Raw genomic sequence first — 27,339 nt, 5'->3', positions numbered from 1 at the left:
AACTCGGGTTCCCTGATTGTTAACCTACAAGGCAAGGTTAAAGCGTGCAGAGTCTCAAAGAGTGTGCTGGTGATTCAGACAGGCTGATGTGGAATGGAGCAATCTCACCGTTTAAGCCCCAGCAAAGCTCCCTCTTGCTAAGGCAGACAGGTAACCCAGTGGCTTACAGTTCTGGCTGCCCTGAACAGAGCATCACAGCATGTTTGATTGCGCCAAGTTTATCAGTCATTCCAGATCTCTCTATATAAATGATCTGTCCTTACCCTTGTTTATTACTCCACCAATCTTTGCTCGTAAAGTTTTTGTAAATGACACAAAGATTTTATGCTTCCACATCATTGATAAAAATATTGGAGAGTTGGCTGTGAACTGATTCCTGCAGAGTCCCAAACTGATGATTACTATTAACACTTATAATATGAGATCTATAATTTAGCCAGTTTTTAATCCATTGGATGAGGGCTATGTTGATTGTGCATAGTACAAATATTTTAGCATTTTTGTCCTGAGGAGAAACTCAGTGCAGCAGTTCTCCTAAGAGTAACCATAGAATTGGCAAGTTAACAGGGTAGTAGCCTTTCTACAGCCTTCCCCTTCTGCTCAAAACAGACTCAGCAGAGTTCAAGTGTCATCCTGTTTCAGTCCTTAGCTTTATGAGCACCAAAGTCTTCTGCAAATTAAGTGTTTGGTCTTGCAAAGACTTGTGCACCTGCTTAATGTTATGTTTGTGAGTAGACCCATTAATTTCAAGGGGACTACTCAGTGTATAAAGTTAAGCACATGTATATCTTGTAAGGAATTGGGACCTAAAAGAAATAACATTCTTGGCTGAGATATTCGTATTAGGTTATACCTGAGAAACTGTCAAAGAATTTCCAGAAAGCATGCTGAAAAGCTTCAACAAATTGTGTGTGGAACTATCTAGTTCTAGTGTAGTCTAACAAGGAAGAATATTACTGTCAAGGTTCCTTCCCTACTCTGAACTCTAGGGTACAGATGTGGGGACCTGCATGAAAACCTCCTAAGCTTACTTTTACCAGCTTAGGTTAAAACTTCCCCAAGGTACAAACTATTTTACCTTTTGCCCTTGGACTTTCGCTGCCACCACCAAACGTCTAACCATGTTTATTTTATTAGGAAAGAGCCCGTTTGGAAATGTCTTTCCCCACAAAATCCTCACCAAAACCTTGCACCCTCCTTCCTGGGGAAGGTTTGATGAAAATCCTCACCAATTTGTATAGGTGACCACAGACCCAAACCCTTGGATCTTAAGAACAATGAAAAAGCATTCAGTTTCTTAAAAAAGAAGAATTTTAACAGAAGAAAAAGTAAAAAGAATCACCTCTGTAAAATCAGGATGGTAAATACCTTACAGGGTAATTAGATTCAAAACATAGAGAATCCCTCTAGGCAAAACCTTAAGTTACAAAAAGACACAAAAACAGGAATATCCATTACATTCAGCACAGCTTATTTTCTCAGCCATTTAAAGAACACAGAATCTAACGCATATCTAGCTAGATTACTTACTAAATTCTAAGACTCCATTCCTGTTCTGTCCCCGGCCAAAGCATCACACAGACAGACCCAGACCCTTTGTTTCTCCCCCCCTCCAGCTTTGAAAGTATCTTGTCTCCTCATTGGTCATTTTGGTCAGGTGCCAGCGAGGTTATCCTAGCTTCTTGACCATTTGGAAACAAACATTTGGAAAGCCTTGGAAACAAGCAGGGAGAACTGGAGGTCCTGGTGATGTCAAGGAACTATGACGTGATCGGAATAACAGAGACTTGGTGGGATAACTCACTTGACTGGAGTACTGTCATGGATGGTTATAAACTGTTCAGGAAGGACAGGCAGGGCAGAAAAGGTGGGGGAGTAGCACTGTATGTAAGGGAGCAGTATGACTGCTCAGAGCTCCGGTATGAAACTGCAGAAAAACCTGAGTGTCTCTGGATTAAGTTTAGAAGTGTGTGCAACAAGAGTGATGTAGTGGTGGGAGTCTGCTATAGACCACCGGACCAGGGGGATGAGGTGGATGAGGCTTTCTTCCGGCAGCTCACGGAAGCTACTAGATCGCATGCCCTGATTCTCATGGGTGACTTTAATTTTCCTGATATCTGCTGGGAGAGCAATACAGCGGTGCATAGACAATCCAGGAAGTTTTTGGAAAGCGTAGGGGACAATTTCCTGGCGCAAGTGCTAGAGGAGCCAACTAGGGGGGGCGCTTTTCTTGACCTGCTGCTCACAAACCAGGTAGAATTAGTGGGGGAAGCAAAAGTGGATGGGAATCTGGGAGGCAGTGACCATGAGTTGGTTGAGTTCAGGATCCTGACGCAGGGAAGAAAGGTAAGCAGCAGGATACGGACCCTGGACTTCAGGAAAGCAGACTTCGACTCCTTCAGGGAACGGATGGCCAGGATCCCCTGGGGGACTAACTTGAAGGGGAAAGGAGTCCAGGAGAGCTGGCTGTATTTCAAGGAATCCCTGTTGAGGTTACAGGGACAAACCATCCCGATGAGTCGAAAGAATAGTAAATATGGCAGGCGACCAGCTTGGCTTAATGGTGAAATCCTAGCGGATCTTAAACATAAAAAAGAAGCTTACAAGAAGTGGAAGGTTGGACATATGACCAGGGAAGAGTATAAAAATATTGCTCGGGCATGTAGGAATGTTATCAGGAGGGCCAAATCGCACCTGGAGCTGCAGCTAGCCAGAGATGTCAAGAGTAACAAGAAGGGTTTCTTCAGGTATGTTGGCAACAAGAAGAAAGCCAAGGAATGTGTGGGCCCCTTACTGAATGAGGGAGGCAACCTAGTGACAGAGGATATGGAAAAAGCTAATGTACTCAATGCTTTTTTTGCCTCTGTTTTCACTAACAAGGTCAGCTCCCAGACTGCTGCGCTGGGCATCACAAAATGGGGAAGAGATGGCCAGCCCTCTGTGGAGATAGAGGTGGTTAGGGACTATTTAGAAAAGCTGGATGTGCACAAGTCCATGGGGCCGGACGAGTTGCATCCGAGAGTGCTGAAGGAATTGGCGGCTGTGATTGCAGAGCCACTGGCCATTATCTTTGAAAACTCGTGGCGAACCGGGGAAGTCCCGGATGACTGGAAAAAGGCTAATGTAGTGCCAATCTTTAAAAAAGGGAAGAAGGAAGATCCTGGGAACTACCGGCCAGTCAGCCTCACCTCAGTCCCTGGAAAAATCATGGAGCAGGTCCTCAAAGAATCAATCCTGAAGCACTTGCATGAGAGGAAAGTGATCAGGAACAGCCAGCATGGATTCACCAAGGGAAGGTCATGCCTGACTAATCTAATCGCCTTTTATGGTGAGATTACTGGTTCTGTGGATGAAGGGAAAGCAGTGGATGTATTGTTTCTTGACTTTAGCAAAGCTTTTGACACGGTCTCCCATAGTATTCTTGTCAGCAAGTTAAGGAAGTATGGGCTGGATGAATGCACTATAAGGTGGGTAGAAAGCTGGCTAAATTGTCGGGCTCAACGGGTAGTGATCAATGGCTACATGTCTAGTTGGCAGCCGGTATCAAGTGGAGTGCCCCAAGGGTCGGTCCTGGGGCCGGTTTTATTCAATATCTTCATAAATGATCTGGAGGATGGTGTGGATTGCACTCTCAGCAAATTTGTGGATGATACTAAACTGGGAGGAGTGGTAGATACGCTGGAGGGGAGGGATAGGATACAGAAGGACCTAGACCAATTGGAAGATTGGGCCAAAAGGAATCTGATGAGGTTCAATAAGGATAAGTGCAGGGTCCTGCACTTAGGACGGAAGAACCCAATGCACAGCTACAGACTAGGGACCGAATGGCTAGGCAGCAGTTCTGCGGAAAAGGACCTAGGGGTGACAGTGGACGAGAAGCTGGATATGAGTCAGCAGTGTGCCCTTGTTGCCAAGAAGGCCAATGGCATTTTGGGATGTATAAGTAGGGGCATAGCGAGCAGATCGAGGGACGTGATCGTTCCCCTCTATTCGACATTGGTGAGGCCTCATCTGGAGTACTGTGTCCAGTTTTGGGCCCCGCACTTCAAGAAGGATGTGGATAAATTGGAGAGAGTCCAGCGAAGGGCAACAAAAATGATTAGGGGACTGGAACACATGAGTTATGAGGAGAGGCTGAGGGAGCTGGGATTGTTTAGCCTGCAGAAGAGAAGAATGAGGGGGGATTTGATAGCTGCTTTCAACTACCTGAAAGGGGGTTCCAAAGAGGATGGCTCTAGACTGTTCTCAATGGTAGCAGATGACAGAACGAGGAGTAATGGTCTCAAGTTGCAGTGGGGGAGGTTTAGACTGGATATTAGGAAAAACTTTTTCACTAAGAGGGTGGTGAAACACTGGAATGCGTTACCTAGGGAGGTGGTAGAATCTCCTTCCTTAGAGGTTTTTAAGGTCAGGCTTGACAAAGCCCTGGCTGGGATGATTTAACTGGGAATTGGTCCTGCTTTGAGCAGGGGGTTGGACTAGATGACCTTCTGGGGTCCCTTCCAACCCTGATATTCTATGATTCTATGATTTGCAGGTGAAAGGGTTTTTCCTCTGGCCAGAAGGGATTTTAAAGGTGTTTACCCTTCCCTTTATATTTATGACAATTCCATAGTTAGTTTCCTAAGTTCCTGACACAGTTGTATTATGGTGATCATGTATCTTTTCTTCAGGACTTGCCATATGAAAAGGTCAGTATCTGGTAACAGATTTTCTTTATAAATGTTATAATTCTCAACTATTTTTATACCCTTTTCCTTCTTTCCTTCCACCTCTCGATAAGCATACTGCCAGCTTCTGCATCTACCTCTCTGCATGACATTGAAATATTGTGTGCTACGAAACACATGATACAGTTTTTCTCAAGCCCCTTCCCAAAGAGATGACAAACTAAGTCATAGCCACTTCTCTCCAGCGTGGGCAACTGCTGATGAGCATAACTGTGCAGTCCTAGTTTGAGGGTGTGCCCCAAGAGTCAATATTAGGACCAATATTTTATTAATTGTTCGTTCTTCATAACAAACAATACTCCATGTATTGTACTATGTCATTCAGGAAGCCTGGATCCAAGCAGCACATTATCTGTATAGCACACAGTACACACTGTGATTAAATATGACATATTCTTATCCTCTAGCCACGCCCACCAACAGACCTGGGTTTCAATTTTGATGCCAATAAACAACAAAGACAGCTGATAGCCGAACTGGAAAACAAAAACAGGTAAGACATGTAGAGCTGTTTAGTGGGGAGTGTGTGGAGACAGAACATTTACTTGCAGGCTTACTTAATTATTTCTAGCATTTTGTTATTTAAACTGAGTTTCATAGGTTCCCTTGTTGAATGGTGCACCTGTTTTATTAGTGCAATTAGTTTCTGTTGTTAATTACCTCTGACAATCACATTTTTTCTTGAGATGTCTAAATATGGACATGGTGGCCTGCCTTTAGGACCTCCCCCCACTCCCCAAGTTTGAAAAAAGTGGCCCATCTTAGGTCAGAATTTGATGCCAAATACTTTGTGCTGTTCATTGCCCTAAGATGGGGGTTCCTGATAACTACAGTGGGAGCTAGACACATACCTCAGAGGCTCCCAAGTTCAAACATTTTGGTCAAGTTGACAGTCTCCCTTATGTCCTGTGTTCCTGAGAACCCTTGAGGCTCCAAGAAATCACTTAACTGTCTTATTCATTGGGCACCAGCAGTGTGCCCAGCATGGTACACACCTTAAAGCAGTTGCAGTCGCTGTCCCAATGATCTTGTAATTTAGAACCCACATTTTGTAGAATAAACCAATCAGAAAATAGCAGTATAATAAATTAGGTGCCAGCTGGTGTGGGAAAGGGGGCATTTTGAAAGGCTTCATGGAGGAAATGTGATTTGAGAAAAGGGAGGATTTCTCCTCTATTGGACAGCTTGTAGAGTTTGGAATGAATCTTAAAGAGCAGACTTGTGACCGGGGAAACTCCCTTCTCATGAGCACCTCCTTTGTTTGGGTGTAAGTATGCACTCTCTCTCTTTCTGCTCCTGGCGCCCCACATTGGCTGTTAACCTCATCAGGTGTGTGTCAGTGGCCCAGTCCTCCAACCAAGTCACACACAGTCAATATGCACTAACACACCCCTTCTGGGGTAAAAGGTCAAACAGGGTCTGTCACTGTGCCCTCATTGGTATCTCCCCCTGTGTGTCTGGGCTCAGTTCTCAGCCCTATCTGAGCTAGCTTTAAGACCATTCCTGCCCTGATATGGAGCAGCGCCCCCCAGGGCTTTTTCCCTGGAGACTACTTTTTGCCTTATCAATTCTTCTCACCCAAACTCTCCAGCCAGGTTACTCCTTCAAGTTCAGTCCCCTTCCCAGGGTAACAGAGTTCAACAAATGGTTGGCCCTCTGCAGGGTCTTCAGCACCATCCTAGAGCTCTTTAAATTCTAGCCCTGTGCTTGGGCTTTTACATGAAACTTGTCCCCTTCTTTAGGCTTCAGACACTCTTCCAATGGCCAGTGAGGGGACCCAGACCCACCCACTACTCCGGGTCCCAACCCAGGGACCCAACAAATAGCAGCCAGGTGCAGCTTCCTTTAATAGCTACTGCTGTTATATCCTGGGCCGCTTCCCACATAGCCCCTTCCTCTTCACCTTTACCTCAGGGCCGAAGGTCTCCACTCCTCTCCTTCCTCATTGAATGTCAATGCCACCAGAATCCATCTTCTGGTTCTCCCTTGAGCTCTAGCAAGGAGCACCCTTCCTTGCTCCTCTGGCCCCAGCCCGGAACTGACCTGCTCAGCCCCTGTACCTCGTTTTATCTGAGCCTGCTTGCTCTGATTGGCTTCTCCCCTGAAGCCTTTCTAGGCAAGCCTGAAGGACCAAGCTTCGCTGCTCCTTTTCTGGAGCAGAGTGTCGTAGGACCACAATGCCTCCAGCATGAGGCCTCAAAGGGCCTGCGCTACACCCCATGACAAGACCAAATACAGCAGATAAACTAAACTGTAGGCTCAGTGCTCCTCTGAAGTCAGGCAGAGAAGGTGGTTCAACAATTTTTTTAAAAATGAAGATTAAAGAATAAATTTTCCATCTCAATTAAACGAAAGAGGGATTTAATTTACATTTTAATAAGTGACTTCTTTGCAGTTACCAATATATTTTCTGACCTCCAGCTGTACAGGGTACGACAGCAGTTTAGAATATACACTGTGCAGTTGGGGATGCTAGTTAATTACATTCCCTTTGTGAGCCCTCATGACAAGTTTATCTCCATTACTGTGAGCTTCTGTGGCCAGGAGCTGTTGTTTTTCACATTCCTGCTGACCTACCAGAAAACCTTGTGAAGATGATTTTGAAATTACCCACTGTCACCACTGCAGCTTATGCTGGCTTGGCATCTCTGAAACATTTCCTGCAGCAGGAGCAAATAGATCAACACGCTTTGACTAAAAATACCACTCTTCCCCCTTTAAAACAGAGCTGTTCTATTGGCCCCTATTGTAGGAACGACATTGCTGGCATATGGAGAAGTGGTGACATTGTTTAATTTCAGACTCATCATCTTTTTGGTAATAGATCTACCAGCTAGTCTTGTGGCAATGTTTAGGTCTCCACTACACACCGCTTCTGGATTTCAGCCTACACCATTCACACGTGAAAGGGAATTAACGGCACTTACTGCTGCTGCAGAGCTGGGCAGAAAGCTCATCTGAAGCTTTTGTCTAGGATTTGAAAACACAGTATGAACTGTTGCCTTGTTTCGTGTGCGATCTCCTTGTCTCCTTATTTCAACAGAGAGATACTGCAAGAAATTCAGCGCCTCAGACTGGAGCATGAACAAGCCTCCCAGCCAACCCCAGAGAAAGCTCAGCAGAACCCAACTTTGCTGGCAGAACTCAGGCTTCTACGGTAAAAAAAAAATAAATCTAAAACTTTTATGCATGTGACATATTAACCCTTCAGCCATGTGTGGTCTGCTCTCCAGGATGGATGATCCTATCTGGTACTGAGAACACAGTATTACTGGTAAATCTACGAGAACTCTCAGGAGCCATTTTAAATCTTTCTGCTGGTGATTGTTGAAAGCTAGCAGTTATATAAAACTATGTGACTTTCATAAAGTGGATTTAAAAGTAAATAGAAACATCACTTGAAGTGTATTCTTGCTTTAGATAAATAAGAAAGTTATTTGTAAGGAGGCCAGTAGAATTGGGACCATCTGCTTATTATTTACTGGACAAGTGAATGGAACAGAAGAGCAATGTCAGTGATTTGATTAGTCAGTGGGGTTTTGAAAGCACTTATCTGCAAACATTCAACCACATCTCCAGAGTTGAGGAGCAATCTTCGAACTCCTTTGATTATGTTTGCATTTTGAAGTGACAAGGGAAGACTTTTCAGTATTAGCAATAAAGTATGTCATTGTCTGTGTAATCACAAGGTTGAATTCTCTGGCTGCTTTTTATTGCATCTTCTTTTGCTAGTTAGTTCTCAGTTCAGCCTTCAAAAAACACCATATGAAACCTAATGCACATCCTGAAATTTAAGCTCTTGACAGCTACAGCCCTTTGAGAACTGCATTATGATAGGATTGCAAGGGAAGCCGTGCTGTATGTTCGCGTGCGTTCTGTGCATGTTGAGGAGTTCTCCCTAAGGCACAGTGCCACTGGAGTGGGGCAGCTCTGCTCCATGCCCAGGAGAGGGCAATTCCTATAGGCAAGACTGTAAGAAAGTCGTGATTTTTTGGTTCAGAAGCCACAGTTTGTAAAAATTCCAGTTTTGGTGTGGGGTCAAATTTGAGTGCACTGGAGAGGCGGCCAGGCAAAATTTGGGTGAGTGAAATTGCAACCCCACAAATAGGTAACGTTGTGACCTGGCGCACAGGGTCACAATGCCACTCAAATTTGCAACAACTATAAAAAGTTGCAATGTGTGTTAAAAGTTTGTTTCCACAACAATATTGCAGCCCACGATTTTTGTACAGCCTTACCTATAAGACATTATCCAACCCGCTACTACAACATTAAAGGCTCTCAACATATTTATTAGCTTTTTGTATAGAAGCAGCTCAGCCCCATCGGTACTTCTCAGTGCATTGCTGACCAATATTTCCTTTGTCTCATCTGCTGGTAACATCTCAAGAGCACAAGTTCTCAAAATGTGGGCTAGAGACTCCCGGGGGGCTTGGACACAACAGTGGACTCTGTGTTTCCAAGACTGAGCTCAGTGCAGATGAGGGAACATGTAAATGTGGGGTTTTGCTTCCTGTGCCTTAGACTGACCCCCAATTATGCCCATTCATGCTCTCTGAAGCAGAAAGGGAGGGACTAGTGCACCACCAAGATGCTGATTTCTGCTACTCTCCCTCAACTTTCCATTGAAGATCAGGAGAGTGGGGAGCCAGGAACTGGGCTGCACTGATGTCAATCCCAGGAGTGCTGATTGCGCTCTTTCAGAAGATGCCAGAACTAGAGGTACTTCGAATTGCATGGAGAGAAGGCTGGAGTGGACTGGTGCGATCCAGATTAAAGAAAGCTGGGGCTGCTAGGTATCCCCATTCCCCACCCCCACCCCCCGGTTAACATTTTCCCCTGCTAATTACTTAATATTTTATAGACTGATCAGAAGCTCTGACTAAGCAATTTAAATTTAATATAAAATCACTGCTGATAAAATTTGCAGATGACAATGATTGACAGCGCGGTAAATAATAATGAGGACAGAGCAATCATACATAGTGGTCTGGATCACTTTAACCAGGGCCCATTTGAACAAAATGTGTTTTAATCCATCAGAGTACAAGGTCATACCTCTAGGAATAAGGAATACTGGCCGTATTTCCAGAATTCGAGACTGTCCTGAAAGCAGTGACTATGAAAAGGATTTAAGAGTCATAGTGGACAAGTTACTGAACATGAGCTCTGGACCTAGTGTGAATCTGTGGCAAAAGGGCGAATGTGACCCTTGAATGGATAAACTGGAGTGTAGTGAATAGGCGTAGGAGATGATTTTTCTTCTGCATATGACACTGGTGAGACCAATACTGCATACAGTTCTGGTGACCACATTTTTACAAAGATATTGAAAATTGGAGCAAGAGCAGATAAGTCACCAAAATTATTTGAGGTCTGTGAAATTGCCTTACAGTGAGAGATTTAAGCTAAGCGGGCTGAGCTCCTTATCAAAAAGATTGAGAGGTGACTATGTTGCGTAAGTACCTTCAGGACAAAATACCAGGTACTAAAGGGTTCTTGGGAAAGACATAATGAGAACCACTGTCAGGAAGCTGAATCTAAACAAATTCAAATGAGAAATGAGGCACATTTTTTTAACATTGAGGGTGATTAACCATTGGAACAAACTACCAAGGGAAGTGGTGGATTCTCCATCTCTTAATGTCTTTAAATCAAGACTGGATGCCTTCCTGAAAGATGCTTAGTCAAACGCAAGTTATTTGGCTTTATACAGGGCTAACTGGGTGAAACTCTCACACCTATGATATATAGAAGGTCAAACTAGATGATCTAATGATCCCTTCTGACCTTAAAATCTATGAACGACTCTTGGAAGTCAGAGAGTTTCAGGCAGCATTCAGATATTTTAAGGCCAGACTGGGCCATCATGATTATGTAGTCTGACTTCCTGCATAACACAGGCTAGAGCAGTGGTGGGCAACCTGCAGCCCATAGGCCACACGCAGCCCATCAGGGTAATCCGCTGGCAGGCCACAAGACAATTTGTTTACAGTGACCGTCCACCGGCATGGCTGCCCGCAGCTCCCAGTGGCCACGGTTCACCGTTCCCGACTTATGAAAGCTGCAGGAAGCAACACAGGCCACAAGGACATGCTGGCGACCACTTCCCGCAGCTCCCATTGGCTGGGAATGGCAAACCGCGGCCACTGGGAGCTGCAGGGGGCCGTGCCTGCGGACGGTCACTGTAAACAAACTGTCTCATGGCCTGCAGGTGGATTACCCGGACGGGCCGTAGGTTGCCCACCACTGGGCTAGAACATTTTACCAAGTAATTTTTGTGTTAAGCCCATAACTTCTGGTTGAGCTAGAGTATACATTTTAGAAAGACACATAATCTTACTTTAAAGATTTCAAGTCATGGACAATTCATCCGGTTGCTTGGTAAGTTGTTAATGAAATGTAATGACTAATAATTAACATCAGTATTAAAAAATTACACCTTATTTTTATCATTAATTTGACTAGCTTCAGCTTCCAGCCATTGGATCTCATTATGCCTTTGTCTTTTAGATTAAAGAGCTCTCTACTGTCAAAAATCTTCTCTCCATGTTGTTATGGTGATCCAGTCACCTCTAACCAGCAGAGCAAGACGTCCATTCTGTTATATAATCTTGGTACTTTTATGGTTTGAATAAATACATACTATACTCCACCCTTCTATTTACCATAGTAACTGCAAACAATACTCAGTAGATCCATTTGGTTTTGAGATGATGACGTTTCTTTTCCAAGTCATTGCTATCACATTTTTCACTTCTAAAATGAGTTGGTTACGAAGATCCTTGTAATGATTCATCCATAGGTATAGATTCACGAGGAAAATTTCCAGATTCAAAGGAAGGTCAAAGCCTGTGATATAATTTATCCTGTCTTTAACCTTAGACCTGACATTATTGTATGGATGAAACCACAGAAATAAATGAGTAATCCCCTCCTGTTATCGTTTTTTTCTGCAGTTATTGTACTATTTGTTCATGGTTTCAAATAATGCAGCATGACTTTCTTCGCATATAAGATATTGAGCTTTTTGACATGTGATGCTAATTTGATTCTAGGTTCCCGACTGTAGGAAACTTAATTCTCTTTGAAAATTCAAACAAACAAACACTAAGCCACTTTTCTTTCAAATCTGTTAAACATAGGACTTTCATTCTAGCAGGCTTTAGAATGGAATAATTTTCAATACCCAGAAAGGAAAAATTCCCTTCTGTACCTGCAGATTGGCTTGTGTTGTGTTGCACTTTACACAGGTTCTATTGCAGAAAATGCTTCACAAGTTGTATGTCAGATTACTGGATAGAAGCAGCTCTGTAAATTCTCAGTTCAAGTTAATGGCATTCCATTGTCTCTTCCTTCCAGCACTCTGCACTCTGTTTTCATTTTTTTGGTGGTTCAGTCTGACTTGTCTTAAAGATCTGCTGGATGCCTGGGTCTGACAGCATCATTAAAAGGATGCTGGCTTTCTTTTCAAATTGCATTGGTTTAAAAAAAGTGCTTCCCACCATTATAATTCTGACTTTGGGTGTCTGTATTTCATAGTGAAAAATTTGATTGTTGCATGCCATGTTACAATAGGAGTCGTGGTTAGCGTGTTACGTTTTGCTCTGATTTTGTTAACTTTAAGGGGGAGTACTAAACAAAGTGAAATATAACAATGCGGTATATATGCCAATCAGCCAGCTCTGAATTTCCCTACGTGCCCCAGAAACAGCCAGAATTTCTTTTGACACTTTCTTCCATGTAACTTGAATAGGCAGAGAAAGGATGAACTAGAACAGAGAATGTCTGCACTTCAAGAGAGCAGAAGGGAACTGATGGTGCAGCTTGAAGGGCTAATGAAACTGCTCAAGGTAAACCCCTTTGTCTCAGACCTTCCTCCCTTGCATGTGCCCGAGCTTTGCTCTCACTAGACTCCTACATTGCTGGTGTCGTTACTTCCCTCAGTGATCATGTACAGATAATCTTGTAAACAACAGTAAAAAGCCACTTCCATTTCGGCTCTGCATATTGGGAAGGATGGTTAATGTGCGACTAGGTCCACATGCTGCTTCTTGTGTTAAAGTTGTTGAACACTCACAGGCTTTGGGAGGTATGGGAAAGGGAGGATAGATTTGTTAATTGACTAACCAGTCAGCCTATGGTCTGTACTGTCCCAATGTAATCATGGAATGCTCCAGGCTTAGCCTGAAAACAGTTTGGAAGCTACAGCTACTATGTTGCAGAATGTGGCTTCCTGCCTGGCTGGCAGTCTGAGCCAAAAAGAAAGTGTTACACTAATTCTCCATAGCCTGCACTATATCCTGTTTGCTTTAGAGTGTGATTCAGGGTGTTGGGTCTGATCTGTAATACGCTTCATTGTTCTGAGTCTGGGCTATCTGAAGGTCTAGCATTCTTCCTATGAGCCACGTCTACAGTTGACATCTGCCTGGACATTAAGTTCACCCTATTGTAGAGGAGGGTTAGTTAGTGAATGTTTATAAAGGGCTTTGACGATAAAAGGTTCTAAGTATGAAATCACAGTCTGGGATTGTGACCCTTTTAATACAGATATGCATATTAAGCTCATTATGAGAAGGATCACCAAAAATGATGAATGGTGTGGAACAGCTTCCATATGAGGAGAGAACAAAAAGCCTGGAACTGTTCAGCTTAGACAAGATATAACTATGGGGGAATATGATAGAGGTCTATAAAATCATTCATGGGGTAGAGAAAGTGAATAGGAAAGTGTTATTTACCCCTTCACATATTGTAAGAACCAGAGGTCACCTAGTTTTAAACCAGACGTCTATTAATTTCACTAACATAAGGACAGGTTTCAGAGTAACAGCTGTGTTAATCTGTATCCGCAAAAAGAAAAGGAGTACTTGTGGCACCTTAGAGACTAACAAATTTATTTGAGCATAAGCTTTCGTGAGCTGCAGCTCACTTCATCAGATGCATGCAGTGGAAAATACAGTGGGAAGATTTATATACACAGAGAACATGAAACAATGGGTGTTACCATACAGACTGTAACAAGAGTGATCGGGTAAGGTGAGCTATTACCAGCAGGAGAGCAGGGGGGAAAAAACCTTTTGTAGTGATAATCAAGGTGGGCCATTTCCAGCAGTTGACAACGTATGAGGAACAGTGCGGGGGGAATAAACATGGGGAAATAGTTTTACTTTGTGTAATGACACATCCACTCCCAGTCTTTATTCAAGCCTAAGTTAATTGTATCCAGTTTGCAAATTAATTCCAATTCAGCAGTCTCTCATTGGAGTTTATTTTTGAAGTTTTTTTTTTTTTGAAGAATTGCCAATTTTAGGTCTGTAATTGAGTGACCAAAGAGATTGAAGTGTTCTCCAACTAGTTTTTGAACGTTATACTTCTTGGTGTCTGATTTGTGTCCATTTATTCTTTTACGTAGAGACTGTCCAGTCTGACCAATGTACATGGCAGAGGGGCATTGCTGGCACATGATGGCATAGATCACATTGGTTGATGTGCAGGTGAAAGAGCCTCTGATAGTGTGGCTGCTGTGATTAGGCCCTATGATGGTGTCCCCTGAATAGATATGTGGATACAGTTGGCAACGGGCTTTGTTGCAAGGATAGGTTCCTGGGTTAGTGGTTCTTGTGGTTTGTGGTTGCTGGTGAGTATTTGCTTCAGGTTGGGGGGCTGTCTGTAAGCAAGGACTGGCCTGTCTGCCAAGATCTGTGAGAGTGATGGGTCGTCCTTCAGGATAGGTTGTAGATCCTTGATGATGCGTTGGAGAGGTTTTAGTTGGGGGCTGAAGGTGATGGCTAGTGGCGTTCTGTTATTTTCTTTGTTGGGCCTGTCCTGTAGTAGGTGACTTCTGGGTACTCTTCTGGCTCTGTCAATCTGTTTCTTCACTTCAGCAGGTGGGTATTATAGTTGTAAGAATGCTTGATAGAGATCTTGTAGGTGTTTGTCTCTGTCTGTGGGGTTGGAGCAAATGCGGTTGTATCGTAGAGCTTGGCTGTAGACAATGGATCGTGTGGTGTGGTCTGGATGAAAGCTGGAGGCATGTAGGTAGGAATAGCGGTCAGTAGGTTTCCGGTATAGGGTGGTGTTTATGTGACCATCGCTTATTAGCACCGTAGTGTCCAGGAAGTGGATCTCTCATGTGGACTGGTCCAGCTGAGGTTGATGGTGGGATGGAAATTGTTGAAATCTTTGCTCACTCGATTACAGACCTAAAAGTGGCAATTCTTCAACAAAAAAACTTCAAAAACAGACTCCAACGAGAGACTGCTGAATTGGAATTAATTTGCAAACTGGATACAATTAACTTAGGCTTGAATAAAGACTGGGAGTGGATAGGTCATTACACAAAGTAAAACTATTTCCCCATGTTTATTTCCTCCCCCCTTCCCAACCCCGCCCCCCCCCCGGCTATTCTTCAGACGTTCTTGTCAACTGCTGGAAATGGCCCACCTTGATTAGCACTACAAAAGGTCCCCGTCCCCCCACTCTCCTGCTGGTAATAGCTCACCTTAAGTGATCACTCTGGTTACAGTCTGTATGGTAACACCCATTGTTTCATGTTCTCTGTGTATATAAAATCTCTCCACTGTATTTTCCACTGAATGCATCCGATGAAGTGAGCTGTAGCTCATGAAAGTTTATGCCCAGATAAATTGGTTAGTCTCTAAGGTGCCACAAGTCCTCCTGTTCTTTCTGCGGACATAAGGAAGTACTTTGTTGCAAGATGCACAGTCGGCCTGTGGAAACTTGTTGCCTGGGGATGTTGTGAAAGCCAAAAATATAGCTGGGTTCAGAAAAGAATTAGGAAAGTTAGTGAAGGACAAGGCCACCCCGCCATATTAGCCAAGATGGCCTGGGGCGCAACCCCACGCTCTGTGTGTCCCTAAGCCTCTGACTGCCAGAAGCAGGGACTGGATGACAGAGGATGGATCAGCCGATAATTACCCTGTTCTTCTTCGAGTGCTGTCCCTTTGGGTGCTCCATTTTAGGTGTTCGTGAGCCCCTGCCCTCATACTCGGAGACTTTTGGTAGCAGAGCCCCGTTGGGTCACACATGCGTGGTCCCTGTCTTGTGCTGCTTCAGGCAGATACCTGATGCTGTGCGACCAGCCCCCGCTCAGTTCCTTCTCTTCCGCTCTTGGCTAGGAGTCAGGGGCCTTGCTACTTAGTAGTTAATTAGTTTAACAGTTAGTTACTTAGTTTCCTCATTAGCAGCTATTTACATTGTTTCCCTTTTTCTTTTATCCCCCTCACCTAGTTCAGAAAAAAACAAAACTTTTTCCTTTAATTTTCCTTTTGAGCTACTGGCTGGGGAGAAGTTTCAGTTGAACTTCTGCATACACAGCCTCTGTGAGGGTGAAAGCCCCGTCTTACAGGAATGCCTGGTTTCCCGGGCTTTAAACGCTGTCTCAACGGCAAGCTTGCTACACCTGTCTCAGACGGCCACGATCAGTGTGTTCGCTGCCTCAAGCTCACCGCCAGGACAGGAAGAGCTAGAGATTTGCAGTTAAAGCTCCTCCTTATGGAGAAGTCTCTCAGACCTGCATCTGAGCCCGGAGCCCAGACCCCTCCTGATCAAACTTCACCAGCCACGGCTTCTGACAGGCGTCCCACCTCAACCCGTGGGTCTGAGCAACCCGCCAAAAAACTGTCAGAAAGGCAGGCACCTGTGTCCCCCACTCAGGAATCGGCCAAGAAGTGGCGTTCCGCGAGTGGACACTCGGCACCGGCACCGACTGCACTATCAGCTTGGTAGCCGACCCAGTAGGACCACCCGGCACTAGAGCCAGGGACTCTAAAAGAGCCGGCTCCAACAGAGGCACTAAGGGGAAATCTAAACCCCATGCCCTGGCACCACCAATACCAAAGCCGCGACCCACGCACAGCAGCACGGGACAGAGGGCAGCTCCTTCAAAGGCATGCTCGGTGCGCACAGCAGCACAGCCTTCAGTGCCAGCCTATACACAGCAGCTCCCGGCACTGACAATGATACCGCCTCAGGGGCCAATCAAACAGCCATCGCAGCAGTTTCTCAGACACAAGGGTCTCTTAGTCGGCTCTGCCCCTGACTCCCCTATCATCGGCACCAACGTGAACATGTCAGGCTCGGCACCGAGTCTCCCTCCGCAATCTCCTCTCTACCGTGAACCGACTCACTCAGGACCTCCTCAGGGGACATATTACACTGATCCCAAGTATTTTCAATGGTACGGCCAGCCCTGGGGGCCCCCCAGTGGGCATACTGGAACCTGAGGATGGCATACCCCACACAACAGTGATTGCCTGCCACATCCAGTCCTGGCACACAGCAGTCACCTGCAACTTCGGTGCCTGGACCTTTGATGGCAGCAGGGGAACCGGGGGAAGATGAAGAAGAACCCCCGATCCTGGAAGGGGCACCACCTACCCATTTACCATCACTGTCCACAGATGACACCATTATGCCTCTTCCCCATAATATAGGGGACGATTTCAGACTATTCCAGGATCTATTTAAAAGGGTGGCTAGCTCCCTGGACATCTCTCTTGAGGAGGTCCAAGTGACACAACACAAACTAGTTGACATTTTGCATACATCTGCTTCATCCAAAATCACTTTGCCCATGAACGATGATGCTCTTATGGACCCTGTCAAAACCATTTGGCAGACCCCTGCAACTGCTCCTCCAACCTGCAAGAGGTCTGACAAAAAATATTATGTACCAGCTAAGGGCACAGACGTCCTCTTTTCACATCCAGCACCCAATTCCCTAGTGGTTGATGCAGTCCAGGAACGGGGTAGGCAACAGCCCAAAACCACACCTCACAACAAAGAGTGGAAAAGACTTGATCTTTTCGGCCGCAAGGCTTATTCCTTGGCTACACTACTCCTCCGCATAGCCAACTACCAGGCATTGCTGGCAAAATATGACTATATTAACTACACAAAAATGTCTGAATTGACTGATTTTATTTCCGAGGACAAGAGAGAACAATTCACAGCGCTTGTATCAGAAGGACAACTCATCTCCAAAACAGCCCTGCAAGCCGCACTTGATTCTGCGGACACAGCTGCAAGATCAGTTGCGATGGCTGTCATGATGAGAGGGCCTCATGGCTCCATCTCTCCAGCTTTCCTAAGGAGGCTCAATCCACAGATGAGGATTTGCCATTTGAAGGTCCCAAACTCTTCACCAAAAAAACAGATGACTCTCTCCACTTGCTCAAGGATTCACAAGTGACACTCCAATCCTTGGGAATCTATACACCCAAACCCAAGAAAAAATAGAGAAATTATTATGTACCCCAATGCTACCGCCAGACCATATATTCTCAACAACAACAACATGATTTGAGTCATAAGCCCGCAAACACAGGTCCCCAAGGGGATGCCAATCTACTTTTTCACTAGCTGCATCCCAACCATCAACCTCCAAACAACAAATTTGAATCCATGGTTGAGGGCACGAGAACCCCAGGCCTATCTGTGCTGGTGACACCATCTCTCTCCCAACCATTCGGAGATCGTCTACTTCCAGTTTATCCAATCTGGAAGACCATCACATCTGACAAATTGGTGCTAGAAATCATACAAACTGGTTACTCCCTCCCCACCTTTTTTTTTTCCAAACCCCTACCTGTGCTCCCTCCCTGTCCCTCTTCAGAGACCCTTCTCACGAGTCTCTACTGCTCAAGGGGGTAAGCCACCTCATACAGCTAAGAGCAGTAGAACCCGTTCCAACAGAACACAGAGGGAGAGGATTTTACTTCCACTATTTTTTCACAAAGAAAAAGTCTGTTGGAAGGAGACCAATTCTCGATCTATGATGATTCAACAAGTTTGTCAAAACACAACGATTCAAGATGGTCACACTAGGCACCATAATCCCAGCTCTAGAAAGAGGGGATTGGTTCTCGGGCCTCTACCTGAGGAATGCGTATTTTCATGTAACGATACATCCCTCTCATCGCAGGTTTTACCGTTGGACAGGACCACTTCCAATACAAGGTCCTTCCCTTCGGCCTCTCTACTGCCCCTCGAGTGTTTTCGAAGGTACTGGCTGTGGTTGCAGCATACCTGCGCAGAAATGCAATTTTGATATTCCCATACTTGGACGACTGCCTGCTAAAAGTGTCAACACAGCTGGCAGCAATACAAGCCACCGAACAGATGGTAACCCTCTTCATGAGATTGGGCCTCCAAATAAATACTGAAAAGTCCACCCTAACTCCAGTGCACGAGTTGGAGTTCATTGGGGCCCATCTCAATTCTACCGAGGCCATAGCCTCTCTACCAAGGCAACGGTTTCTCACTCTCACCAGCCTCATATCCACGGTATGAAATAGTCCACAGATATCAGCCAGGAGTTGCCTGCAACTTGTTGGTCACATGGCAGCCACAATGTTTGTCGGCAGACATGCCAGATTAAACATGTGTTGCCTGCAAGGATGGCACCATATGAATTATGTCCCACACAGACCCAGCATAAACAAGCATCTCATGATGCCTTTCAAAATAAAGGACTCCCTACTCTGATGGACACAATGAGCCAACGTATGCACAGGGGTGCCCTTCCTTCAGAAGACGCTGACACTAACCATCATTACAGATGCCTCACTCTTGGGGGGGAGGGCACACTTGCATCCACATTCTATCCAGGGCTTCTGGTTTCCTGCAGAATCCTTTCTACATATAAATCTATTAGAACTACGAGCCATCCACAACACCTGCACCCACTTCCTACCACTCATCAAAGACAAGGCCATTCAGATCCTTATGGACAACATAGACTGTATGTTTTATATAAACAGACAAGGGGAGCACAATCACACTCCCTATGCATGGAAGCCATAAAAGTCTGGCAATGATACATCAGACACAATATCCACATCTCCACGTCTTACCTACCTGGATGCCAGAACATCACTGCGGATGCCTTAAGCAGGCATTTTTCTCAGGACCATGAGTGGCAGCTCGGCAACAGAGTACTTCAACACATATTTCAATAGTGGGGGTTCCCAGCAATAGACCTCTTTGCAATCACACAAAATACCAAATGCCCCCGGTTTTGCTCCAGGGCAGGTCTCGGCATACAGTCCTTAGATGACACATTCCTCCTCGAGTGGAACCTTCCCTCCTATATGCCTTCCCTCCCATCCCTCTCCTGATCCGAGTGATCCACAAGATCAGGCAGGATGGGACCACAGTTATCCTAATAGCCCCCGCATGGTCTCACCAATCCTGGTGTCCTTACCTCCTTAGGATGGCTGTGCATCCACCAATCACACTCCAACTTCGGCCTCATCTGCTGTCCCAGGACTCAGGTCATGTCCTGCATCCGGACCTGCAAAAACTCCATCTCAGAGCATGGCTCCTCCATGGCTCACAGGACCTGAGATGACCTGCTCGGAAGAGGTACAAAACATATTATTAAATAATCGTAGAGCAACTACCCGACACACGTACATGCTCAAGTGGTGGTGATTTGAAGCATGGCGCCAACAGAAACAGATGGCATCCATCTCACTCTCACTACACAATGGGACCTCACCCTGGTCCTTCAGGCCCTCACCCATTCCCCATTTGAACCCATGGCGACATGCTTACTGCTACACCTTTCCATGAAAGAGGCATTCCTTGTGGCAATTATATCTGCCAGATGTGTAGGAGAGCTGGGGGCCTTCAAGGCAGATCCCCCATACATGGCTATTTTTTAAAGATAAAGTATCCCTGACACTGCACCCCAAGTTTTACCGAAAGTCATCTCAGTTTTCCACCTTAACCAACCCATTTACTTACCGACATTCTACCCCAAACACCACACAGATAGAATGCAGTCCACACTTCATACTCTCAATGTACAGGGGGCATTAGCCTTTTACATAGACAGAACAAGACCATTTTGTAAATCTTCCAGACTATTCATCTCCATCACCAAACGTGCCAAAGGGAGTGCCATATCTAAACAAGGATTCTCCAAGTGGATTTCTGATTGCAAAAAACTATGCTATCAGTGTGCCTGCCAACCCCCCAAGGGGATTTTCACACATCCCACTGGAGCCTGTCAGCCTCCACGGCTTTCCTGAACAATGTACCCGTCACAGACATTTGTGGAGGTGCTACGTGGGCCTCAGCCCATACCTTTACACAGCACTATGCGTTAGAGCAGCAGGCAACATCTGGTACCTCGTTTAGACTTTCTCTTCTGTGATCTGTCACGACTTCAACTCCAAAGCCCCCTCCTTCCACCAGAAGGCACTGCTCTGAAGTCATCTAAAATGAAGCAACCACAGGGCATCACTCGAAGAAGAGAAGGTTACTCACCTTGTGCAGTAACTGAGGGTGCTCCACTACGCTCCCTCCTCCCCTCAACTTCGGCGTTTCTTACTCAGTCTCTGCAGTAGAGAAGGAACAGAGTGGGTTTTGGTCCCACAGTATCAGTTAACTGCCTGAAGCAGCACAAGATGGGGACCACGCATGTGCGACCCAACAGGGCACTGCTACCAAAAGTCTCCGAGGACAAGTGCAAGGGCACACGAACACCTAAAATGGAGCACCCACAGGGACACACATCTCAAAGAATCTCAGTTACTTCACATGGCGAGTAACCTTCTCTTCTCTGAAACCTCTGTCACTGGTCACTGTTGGAAGACAGGATACTTAGCTAGGTGGATGATTGGTGTGACCCTATGGCATTCTTATGTTCATAAGGGTCATTACTAGGGATGTCAATCAATTTAAAAAATTAATCTCGATTAATCGTGTGATTAAAAAAATTAATTGCAATTAATCGGACGATTAATCCCACTGTTAAACTATAATAGAATATCATTTATTTAAATAGTTTTTGATATTTTCTACATTTTCAAATATATTGATTTGAATTACAACACAGAATACAAAGTGTATAGTGCTCACTTTATATTTATTTTTATTACAAATATTTGCACTGTAAAAAACAAAAGAAATAGCATTTTTCAATTCCCCCATTACAAGTACTGTAGTGCAATCTCTTTACCATGAAAGTTGAACTTACAATTGTAGAATTATGTACAAGAAAAAACTGCATTCAAAAGTAAAACAGTGTAAAATTTTAGAGCCTACAAGTCCAGTCAGTCCTACTTCTTGTTCAGCCAATCGCTCAGACAAACAAGTTTGTTTAATTTACGGGAGATAATGCTGCCCGCTTCTTGTTTACAATATTTCCTGAAAGTGAGAACAGGTGTTCGCATGGCACTGTTGTAACCGGCGCCGCAAGATATTTATGTGCCAGATGGGCTAAAGATTCATATGTCCCTTCATGTTTCAACCACCATTTGAGAGGACATGACTCCATGCTGATAATGGGTTCTGCTCTACAACCATCCAAAACACTGTGGACCAATACATGTTCATTTTCATCATCTGAGTCAGATGCCACCTACAGAAGGTTGATTTTCTCTTTTGGTGGTTCGGGTCTGTAGTTTCCGCATCGGAGTGTTGCTCTTTTAAGACCTCTGAAAGCATGCTTCACACCTTGTCCCTCTCAGATATTGGAAGGCACTTCAGATTCTTAAGACTTAGGTAGAGTGCTGAAGCTATCTTTAGAAACCTCACATTGGTACCTTCTTTGTTTTTTGTGAAATCTGCAGTGAAAGTGTTCTTAAAACAAACAACATGTGCTGGGTCATCATCTGAGGCTTCTATAACATGAAATATATGGCAGAATGCGGGTAAAACAGAGTAGGAGACATACAGTTCTCCCCCAAGGAGTTCAATCACAAATTTAATTAATGCATTATTTTTAACGAGCATCATCAACATGGAAGCATGTCCTCTGGAATGGTGGCCAAAGCATGAAGGGGAATATGAATGTTTAGCATCTCTGGCCCGTAAATACCTTACAATGCTGGCTACAAAAGTGCCCTGCAAACACCTGTTCTCACTTTCGGGTGACATTGTAAATAAGAAGGGCAGCAGTATCTCCGGTAAATTAAACAAACTTGTTTGTCTTAGCAATTGGCTGAACAAGAAGTAGGACTGAGTGGACTTGTAAGCGCTACAGTTTTACGTTGTTTTATTTGAGTGCAGTTATGTAACAAAAAAATACATTTGTAAGTTGCACTTTCACGACAAAAAGATTGCACTACAATACTTGTATGAGGTGAATTGAAAAATACTGTTTCTTTTGTTTATCATTTTTACAGTGCAAATATTTGTAATAAAAGTAATAATATAAAGTGAGCACTTTACACTTTGTATTCTATGTTGTAATAGAAATCAGTATATTTGAAAATGTAGAAAAACATCCAAAAATATTTAATAAATTTCAATTGGTATTCTATTGTTTAACATTGCAATTAAAACTATGATTAATCCCAATTAGTTTTTTTAATCGTGATACATTTTTTGAGTTAATCACGGGAGTTAACTGCAATTAATTGACAGCCCTAGTCATTATGTGTGTGCAGAAAGTGGATTTCAAATATTAATGACTTGGCCATTTAGAAGGCAAAGAATAAAACTCTTTTTATGGGATGATGACCTGAAAAACGGAATTCCATTTATCTTTTTTTAAAAGTATAAGTGCTAATTAATAATAATTTACATGTTCAAAGCATAATGCAAACATAAGGTGAATTAATCAGAGTCTCTGGGTACCAAAATTAAGTCATAACATAGGATTTCATGACCAAAGTCTACATTGGAAAACTCTCATTCACTGCTGATCTATATATCATTCCCATAACCAACCACTCAGGCTGAAGCCCAGGAAAGGAGGTTGGCCTACCCAAACTCTCACAGACCAGTAGGAGGGGCAAAGTCCAGAGCCAGAGGCCAACCACTGAAAGCACCCTGCCACTGTGCATTAAAGATAACTGTCAAGTAGCGATTGCTAGTATCTAATTTTGTTGTTTATATCTTAGAAAGAAAAAAGTAAGGGGAGAAGTGTTCGTTGGTTTTGTGTGTTTCAGTTTTGGATGCCCATTTCAGAGGTGCAGGGCATCTAAAACTCTAGCTGAAGATAAAGATGGCGGCATGCTTTCAATACCTCTAAAAATCAGGCATGAGGGAACTCAAGTTGAGCACAGAAAAACAGGCGGCAAAATTAAACTGCAAATTTTATTATTCACATTGTGGTAGCACCGACACGTATGACATGAGCCACTGTCCTCACCAGTATCCTCAAAAAGTTTAATTTAGCTTAACAAAGAGAAGGTTAAGAGGTGACTAGATTACAGTCTGTAAAAGTCCCTACATAGGGAAGAAATATTTGATAATAGGCTTTTCAGTCTACCAGACAATCCTTAACAAGTTTCAGTGGCTGGAAGTTAAAGCTAGACAAATGCAGACTGGAAGTAAAGTATACACTGTAACAGTTTTACAAAGGGTCTTGCTGGATTTTCCATCACTTGCCATTTTTAAATCGTAAGTGGATGTTTTTCTAAAAGATATACCATAGTTCAAAAGGAATTCTTTTGGAGATGTTATATGATAGCAGTGTTAGACAGGTGGTCAGAGTAGATGATCACAACTGTCCCATGTGGCCTTGGAATCTATGAACCTCAAAAGTGGCAGTGGTGACTACTAAAGCTAGAGAATAGCTCGTTGTTTTCCTGGGTTCATTTATTATTTAATTGCTCTCAGTGTTCCCACTGCTTTATGGAGTGCAGGGGCAAATTCTCTCTGAAAATGTCAGGAGTTTGTAAAAGAAATCTAGATTATGTTGCTCATGCTCAGCAGTTGAAATAAAAGTGTAGCTGTACTAGCCCAGCAGGTCACTGAATACACGTTTCTGTCATTCAGACGAAGGTGACTTCATTCATTCGTGCCTTACTCAAGCATCACGCTTTCAGCAGTGACCCCCATTCATCACAGTTACTCTATAGCGGTGCAGGAATCAGGTTTTTCCCTGCATATTTTTTTATTTAGTCCATACCTTTGGAGCTCGTGTTTACTTTCCCAGTTCTCCTCTCCTTCCATTCCACTGCTTTGGATGTCTGACATTGTACCAACTTGCCTTTTTTACCCTGATCTGCAAAGGTCACTATGGGCCAGTGACAGGAGGTCCCTGGCTATGGCTTCAGTTTGACAAAGAGTGAAAGTGCAGCAGAGATTTTATGCTGTTCTGTCACAAGCACTGTGCATCACTGAGTATTCATAGAATCATAGAATATCAGGGTTGGAAGGGACCTCAGGAGGTCATCTAGTCCAACCCCCTGCTCAAAGCAGGACCAATTCCCAACTAAATCATCACAGCCAGGGCTTTGTCAAGCCTGACCTTAAAAACCTCTAAGGAAGGAGATTCCACCAACTCCCTAGGTAACCCATTCCAGTACTTCACCACCCTCCTAGTGAAGTAGTGTTTTCTAATATCCAACCTAAACCTCCCCCACTGCAACTTGAGACCATTGCTCCTTGTACTGTCATCTGCCACCACTGAGAACAGCTGAGTTCCATCGTCTTTGGAACCCCCTTTCAGGAAGTTGAAAGCAGCTATCAAATCCCCCCTCACCCTTCTCTTCGGCAGACTAAACAATCCCAGTTCTTTCAGCCTCTCCTCATAAGTCATGTGTTCCAGTCCCCTAATAATTTTTGTTGCCCTCCGCTAGACATTTTCCAATTTTTCCACATCCTTCTTATAATGTGGGGCCCAAAACTGGACACAGTACTCTAGATGAGACCTCACCAAAATCATAGAATCATAGAATATCAAGGTTGGAAGGGACCCGAGAAGGTCATCTAGTCCAACCCCCTGCTCAAAGCAGGACCAATTCCCAGTTAAATCATCCCAGCCAGGGCTTTGTCAAGCCTGACCTTAAAAACCTCTAAGGAAGGAGATTCTACCACCTCCCTAGGTAACGCATTCCAGTGTTTCACCACCCTCTTAGTGAAAAAGTTTTTCCTAATATCCAATCTAAACCTCCCCCACTGCAACTTGAGACCATTACTCCTCGTTCTGTCATCTGCTACCATTGAGAACAGTCTAGAGCCATCCTCTTTGGAACCCCCTTTCAGGTAGTTGAAAGCAGCTATCAAATCCCCCCTCATTCTTCTCTTCTGCAGGCTAAACAATCCCAGCTCCCTCAGCCTCTCCTCATAACTCATGTGTTCCAGTCCCCTAATCATTTTTGTTGCCCTTCGCTGGACTCTCTCCAATTTATCCACATCCTTCTTGAAGTGTGGGGCCCAAAACTGGACACAGTACTCCAGATGAGGCCTCACCAATGTCGAATAGAGGGTGATGATCATATCCCTCGATCTGCTGGCACTGCCCCTACTTATACATCCCAAAATGCCATTGGCCTTCTTGGGAACAACAGCACACTGTTGACTCATATCCAGCTTCTCGTCCACTGTCACCCATAGGTCCTTTTCTGCAGAACTGCTGCCAAGCCATTCGGTCCCATGTAGCGGTGCATGGGATTCTTCCATCCTAAATGCAGGACTCTGCACTTGTCCTTGTTGAACCTCATCAGATTTCTTTTGGCCCAGTCCTCTAATTTGTCTAGGGCCCTCTGTATCTTATCCCTACCCTCCAGCGTATCTACCTCTCCTCCCAGTTTAGAGTCATCTGTAAACTTACTGAGGGTGCAATCCACCCCATCGTCCAGATAATTAATGAAGATATTGAACAAAACTGGCCCCAGGACCAACCCTTGGGGCACTCCACTTGATACCGGCTGCCAACTAGACATGGAGCCATTGATCACTACCCGTTGAGCCCGACAATCTAGCCAGCTTTCTATCCACCTTATAGTCCATTCATCCAGCCCATACTTCTTTAACTTGCTGGCAAGAATACTGTGGGAGACCGTGTCGAAAGCTTTGCTAAAGTCAAGGAATAACACATCCACTGCTTTCCCCTCATCCACAGAGCCAGTATCTCGTCATAGAAGGCAATTAGTTTAGTCAGGCATGACTTGCCCTGGGTGAATCCATGCTGACTCTTCCTGATCACTTTCCTCTCCTCTAAGTGCTTCAGAATTGATTCCTTGAGGACCTGCTCCATGATTTTTCCAGGGACTGAGGTGAGGCTGACTGGCCTGTAGTTCCCAGGATCCTCCTTCTTCCCTTTTTTAAAGATGGGCACTACATTAGCCTTTTTCCAATCATCCGGGACCTCCCCCGATCGCCATGAGGTTTTCAAAGATAATGACCAATGGCTCTGCAATCGCATCCACCAACTCCTTTACCACTCTCAGATGCAGCGCATCCAGCCCCATGGACTTGTGCTCGTCCAGCTTTTCTAAATAGTCCCGAACCACTTTTTTCTTCACAGAGGGCTGGTCACCTCCTCCCCATGCTGTGCTGCCCAGTGCAGCAGTCTGGGAACTGACCTTGTTCATGAAGACAGAGGCAAAAAAAGCATTGAGTACATTAGCTTTTTCCACGTCCTCTGTCACTAGCTTGCCTCCCTCATTCAGTAAGGGGCCCACACTTTCCTTGACTTTCTTCTTGTTGCTAACATACCTGAAGAAACCCTTCTTGTTACTCTTAACATCTCTTGCTAGCTGCAACTCCAGGTGTGATTTGGCCTTCCTGATTTCACTCCTGCGTGCCAGAGCAATATTTTTATATGCTTCCCTGGTCATTTGTCCAATCTTCCACTTCTTGTAAGCTTCTTTTTTGTGTTCAAGATCAGCAAGGATTT

At 44.5% G+C, this 27,339-nt stretch overlaps 1 protein-coding gene across 18 annotated transcripts in view; it reads left to right on the top strand.

The window, feature by feature from the left end:
- DTNB (dystrobrevin beta) overlaps positions 1 to 27,339 on the top strand; it is a 388,582-nt gene that overhangs the window by 279,839 nt on the left and 81,404 nt on the right. For 17 of the 18 annotated variants that reach the window (XR_012157855.2, XR_013635525.1, XR_012157851.2 and 14 more), the window contains 3 exons: positions 5,138 to 5,223; positions 7,774 to 7,887; positions 12,487 to 12,583. Coding sequence is in view for 2 of the 18 variants with exons in the window: in XM_073335462.2 (XP_073191563.1) it covers positions 5,138 to 5,223; positions 7,774 to 7,887; positions 12,487 to 12,583 (297 nt within the window). In the remaining 16 variants the exon portion in view is untranslated. Of the gene's footprint in view, positions 1 to 5,137; positions 5,224 to 7,773; positions 7,888 to 12,486; positions 12,584 to 27,339 lie in introns of those variants that run through there. The other variant, XM_073335465.2, reaches the window with a different exon arrangement.

This window comes from Lepidochelys kempii, chromosome 3 (genome assembly GCF_965140285.1).
Source record: "Lepidochelys kempii isolate rLepKem1 chromosome 3, rLepKem1.hap1, whole genome shotgun sequence".
Lineage (NCBI taxonomy): Eukaryota > Metazoa > Chordata > Testudines > Cheloniidae > Lepidochelys > Lepidochelys kempii.
The sequence above is the reverse complement of the archived record's forward strand: the minus strand, read 5'-3'. Positions and strand labels throughout refer to the sequence as shown.